At 41.5% G+C, this 5,888-nt stretch overlaps 1 protein-coding gene across 1 annotated transcript; it reads left to right on the forward strand.

The window, feature by feature from the left end:
• Nucleotides 1–540: 540 nt before the first annotated feature.
• Nucleotides 541–2,382, forward strand: LOC307044544 (zinc finger BED domain-containing protein 5-like; the record flags this gene model as incomplete). The annotated part of the gene is made up of 1 exon (XM_079689856.1): nucleotides 541–2,382. One exon carries the CDS (start codon nucleotides 541–543, stop codon nucleotides 2,380–2,382), a length of 1,842 nt encoding a protein of 613 aa, XP_079545982.1.
• Between the last annotated feature and the right edge of the window lie 3,506 nt (nucleotides 2,383–5,888).

Consider the following 5,888-nt stretch of genomic DNA (forward strand, 5'->3'; position numbering starts at 1 on the left):
AAAAAACGGACGGATGGAAGCGTCAATAAGAGCACGGTTGTTTGCAAATTATGCAAAAAGAAATTCGCATATCACCGCAGCACATCAAGCCTCAAGTATCACCTCAATGCAAAACATATAGCAGCTAGCGTGGAAGCTAGCGTGGATGTTAGCCCGACTCGGAGTACAAGGACCCACACCCAATTCGCGTTGATCAAACAGTGGCCTACCAGTGGTTCCCAAACGGTGTGCCGCGGCACACTGGTGTGCCGTGAGGCAAGTCCAGGTGTGCCGTGGGATTTTGTGACAAACATACGTTATTATTGCAATATACAACTACACAAAAATAATTATTTTTTTATTTACTATATCAGTACTTTGTATGCACACATTTCATAATACAGAGGCAAACTCTATACCTAAAAACGATTATTTAAAAAATAATCCTCACAGAACCCCGTATTCCGCTGTTAACGTAGTTGCGCAGGTGGGATTTATAAGACTGTGACACATCAAAGGCTGAAGGACAATATTAAAACTGAGAAACAAGCAAGCGGGAAAATGGAGCGCTTTCTTGTGCGGAGCAAACCAGCAACCACCAGTGTAGAGACTGCCGACAACCCACCACCGAAAGAGAAGAGGAAAAAAACTGTCAGCAGACAGTACCATGACAGTTATCTGTCTTATGGCTTCATTTGGACCGGGGATGTGAACAATCCTCAGCCCGAGTGCGTCGTCTGTCGGGAGAAGTTAGCTAATGCTAACATGGTTCCAAGCAAGCTCAAGAGGCACTTGGAAACCAAACATCCCGCCCATGTTCACAGTAACTTGGACTACTTCAGAAGAGCGCGGGATCTGAACCAGAGGCAGCAAGGACGTTTGTTGGATTCTGTGAAAGTGTCTGATAAGGCAATGGAGGCGAGTTACATGCTAGCGGAGCTCATTGCAAAGCAGAAGAAGCCTCACACAATAGCGGAGACACTCATCCTCCCTGCTTGCAAAATACTTGCAGGTGTCATGCTGGGTCCAGATGCCGCAAATGAGCTATCGAAAGTGCCGTCGTCTGATAATACGATCAAAAGAAGAATCGACGACATGTCCGAAGACATTGAGGAACATTTGGCAGAGAAACTGCAGGCGAGCGGCAGATTTTCCCTCCAAATAGATGAATCTACGGACATCAGTGGGGCTGCCCAACTTCTGGCAAACGTCAGATATGTTGATGCTGACTCCATCAAAGAGACATTTTTATTCTGCAAAGAAATGGAAAGCCACACCACGGGAGAGGAAATATTCAGGGTAACTAATGACTATTTTAAAGAGAACAGTCTGACCTGGAATATGTGCGTCGGTCTTTGCACAGATGGTGCGGCGAGCATGACGGGGAGAGTGAAAGGATTCATTGCTAAGGTGAGGGCACAAAACCCACATATCGTGACAAACCACTGCATTCTGCACCGAGAGGCATTGGTTGCCAAAACCATGCCCCCGGAGTTGACTGAGGTGCTGTATCAGGCCGTGCAGATGGTGAATTACATAAAATCAAGGCCCCTGAAATCTCGCCTCTTCTCCCAGCTGTGCGCCGAGATGGGAGCCGACCACCAAAGCCTGATCCTGCACACAGAGGTACGTTGGCTGTCACGGGGGAAAGTCCTATCCCGTCTTTATGAGCTTCGGGAACAGCTTTTGGAGTTTTCAGGTGAAAACGCTGTCCCACATAAAGACAAGCTCGCGGATGAGAGGTGGTGCGCCAGGCTGGCTTACCTCGCAGACATATTTGGGCATCTGAACGAGTTAAACGCCAAGCTTCAGGGAAGGAATGAAAACATTTTATCGTCCACAGATAAGATTCGGGGGTTTATGGGCAAACTTCTCCTGTGGCAGGAGGCTTTGGAGCAGGGCTCCATGGACATGTTCCCGCTGACATCAGCTGCGCCGCAGGCAGCTAAGGAGCGCGCTGTGTATGCGGAACACCTTCAGACCTTAAAAGAGAGGTTTGAGCAGTATTTTCCACGTGTGGCTGACATCGAGGACTATGACTGGATCCAAGACCCATTCCACCAGGAATCCTCCACAGAGAAGCTCTCCATGAAAGAGAGAGAGGAGTGCGCAGAGCTCCGTGTGGACCGCACACTGAAACTCAAATTCAGTGAGCTCCCACTGGATCAGTTTTGGTTGGCTTCTGCATCGGAGTACCCAAGCATCTCCCACCACGCGATGGAGCAACTACTTCATTTTCCCACTACCTACCTGTGTGAGCTGGCGTTCTCTACTCTGACTTATATGAAGAACAACAGCAGGTCACGGCTGTCTGTTGAACAGGACTTGCGAGTTGCCCTCTCTTCAGTGCCACCGAGGATTAAAAAAATCTGCGCGCCCCGACAGGCACATGTATCCCATTAATCTGTAAATAGGCAAATTTTAAAATAGCACATGTTTCAATGCTGATTGGTGAAATGTTATATTCATAATTTGTAGTTCAGGACCATGTTTCCTTGCATTGACAGTTCTCTGTGCTGAGTTTCTGCTGAGTTTCCGTTGCCTCATTTTTAATTTTGTGACCTGTCTGGTTTAAATGAGTGTGTTGCTGCTTTGATGAAGCCTAATTTTCTAAAGTTTAATAAATTATATAATATATATATTATATATATATATATATAATATATATATATATATTTATATTTATAAATTAATTTAATTTTTTTTTCGTTAATAAATATTTCATGAGTAATATAGTTGTCTTTGTCACATTTTATTTGCCATTAGTAAATAAGTATGCACATTTACAGATATTTTACATGATATGAGTGATAACACGTGTTATAAGGGCTATTTTAGGGTAGGTGTGCCTTGAGATTTTTACTTGTCCTTTGGTGTGCCTTGGGCCCAAAAAGTTTGGGAACCACTGGCCTATGCAACAGAGAGATTTTATTTTTCATCTGGACATTGGAAGAATAGGAGGGATTGAGGTCAATCACTGGCACTTTTTTTTTTTATTTTAAATGGTACACTTCATGTTGAACTATTTATTACGTTGTTGGTGCAACTGGCACTTTATGTTGAACTGTTTATTGTTTTGGCCAAGGTTATTAGATTTTTTAAATCAACTGTTGGTAAATCAACAAAGTCTGTTATGGCCTCTGAAGCAACAGAGAGATGTTTTCTAATAATTCTAATTTCCAATGTTCTGAATGTACTTGAAAGTATTGTGTTTTACTTAAAAAACAAAGTGTTATAGTTTACAGAAGGTCTACCTACCTATAGGCTACCCGAATCTCGGAAATGTACTATATTCCTAAATATGCTATTGCTACACTTTATGGCAAAAATTGTACTTTTCTGTTGGTCTTGGTTAAGTACCACCTTGAAAAAAATAAACAATGTTTTGTTGCTTAAGCTTATGTATTCAGTAATTATTAAATGGTATACTAAAATCCATGTGAAAAAAATTGCTTCTCACTGTTCTCAGGTCAAATATTTATATGGGATTAAAAATGCGATTAATTTCGATTAATTAATTAAAAAGCCTCTAATTAATTAGATTAATTTTTTTAATCGAGTCCCGGCCCTAATAACAACATGTGTGTATTTTTTTTTTCTCCCTCGGAAGTTCAAGGAAACTAGTATTTGATATTGGTGAGTAACTGGGATTAATCACAGATTATTTTCTGTTAATAACATCATCAAATTATTTAATTAATTGACACCACTACTCAAAACACAGATATGCACACAGAGGAGCAGGCCTACACATGCGAGGCAGAGATACACCTGTTACTTATACAACCTCATACAGACCAGCATAAATATATATTCACACCGATAGGGAGATTGTAATGGGAAGGGAAAGCTTCCCCAAGGCTCCCATCAATCAGTATCTCCTCATGCTCTAAGACAGCCTTTATGTGGAGCAGGCTGGGTGGTGAGGTCCAGTCTGATGCTTGAGCCGTCAATGTGAGTAAAGTTAGAGTGCTGATGGCCACGTTGGCAATAGTTTTGATCAAACCCTGACAAACGAGAGGAGACGCAATAAAAGACACACTCATGCTAAAGACAGGAGGGGATTTTGGCGCATTTCGTTTCGAGTATGTGATCATTTTCCAAAACTCCAGAGGTATTATTCAGTCAGATTGGACTCATTTTACAAGTCTGACACAGTTAATGCGTTGATGTTGACAGTTACACCTCATTGGCATGATTGCTGGCTGCCTTCTAGCAGCATCCCTGACAATACAAGTTTGTGAAATGTTTTGGGGAAACCAAGGAGTCTCTTCATTTTTTTATGGATTATTTAGATTTCATGTTGTGTTACATATTGTAAAAACTAGATCAGTGTTGGAATTTGTTCAAGGTCAGATGAATGCCCTACTGTGCATAAAGAGATGTTTCTCGCTGAGAAGCAATTTGGCCCGCTGAGGCCCATTCATCAGCACAACTTTATTTAAAATCCTTAATAACAAACCAGTTGGCCTTCTCTTTTCCATGGATATAGCAAGCCAAATGTTTTTGTCAGCTGTGTGAAATAGTCTGATCTCCTTTACAAGATATCCTGCAAGATATCCTCACATCTTGTGAGACTTCCCAGTATTTGCAGCCTTTAGAAAACGCTGCCAATATTGACGACTGGTGAGGTGCGTTTTGGCTAGCAGCTCTGCGAAGTGGAAAGTGTTAGGTTTGGAACGTTTTTTTTCATCTCAGTAACCACATTTGGCCCATATGAAACAATCGTTTAATCCTGGGACGCACATATATTCTCTCATATGTTAAATATTAACATTACACTACTTCCTAGATTTGCAAGAAATGGACCAATGGGTTTTTTAGGGGAAGATTCTATGACAGATGAATGGAACAAAATATAATCGGATAAGGAATCAAAGAGGCAACAAAAAAGCCTCACTTTTTCTTAGTCTTAAGAAACATCTTGGCATTATGTGTCTGTTTGTGTGCCACATGTTTCTTCACCCTTAAAAACACTTATCCCCTTTCTGCATTTAGTCATTTCATATTCTCAACTCCACCCTACATCTTGTAAGTTACCAATTCCTCCTTGCATTAATACACCCTCAGGGCTCGACAGTAACGGTTGCCAGGTTGTCATTGGCAACCATTCAGAAAAAATGTCAACCACTTCTTTGCCTTTAGTTGCAATCAGTGGCAACCAGTTTTTAACATAAAGAAATAAGGACAGCAAACAGCTAAATGTGCACCCCAAAGTAGATAAATGTTAAATATTTGTTGTATTAAGAGAGTGGTATTTAATTATTGTTGTGACCAGTCGGAACCTGATACTAAAGTTGCATGTGCATTGGTGTGATTACGGAGCCAGAAAGCGATGCACGTTTACTCGCATGGGTGGTGCGCCGTGTGTTTGTTTTACAAAAAATGGCGAAGCAAATTAAGTTCTTTGACTGTGGGGTGAAACATTTGGCCAACATCTCAAACGAAGTGATTCAACTGATAAAGCGCAAGGTGAACCCGAACGAAAGCAAAGAGGAAATGTGTAAAGTCTTGGGAGGTGAAATATATAGAGTGGCGAAGTCCCTCCCCTTCCGGTGGACCTCCATGGGACCTTATATCGGAAAAATAATGTATTGAAGTCAATGGGGAGAGAAAGATTATCTTTCGATCCAGTTTGAATTGTGCCACGAATTACACATATGATGTTTGTCAATTTAAAAGATAATTTTGCAAGTCAAAAAAATTAAAATGTGTCGTAAAACTGTGAAGTTACACCATACTAGCCAACCTTGAGACCTCAGAAATCGGGAGCATTTCAAAAAGCAAAATGGGGGGGGGGGGTGCTAGTGGATCGCCGGAGCTGTTGGATTAACATTAACATGCTTATTGTAGTTCTAAGTGCAATGCATTGCGGCCTGTAGCACCATCCTTGGTGGAGCATATGTGTG

The sequence above is a fragment of the Notothenia rossii genome (genome assembly GCF_949606895.1).
Source record: "Notothenia rossii genome assembly, chromosome: 6".
Lineage (NCBI taxonomy): Eukaryota > Metazoa > Chordata > Actinopteri > Perciformes > Nototheniidae > Notothenia > Notothenia rossii.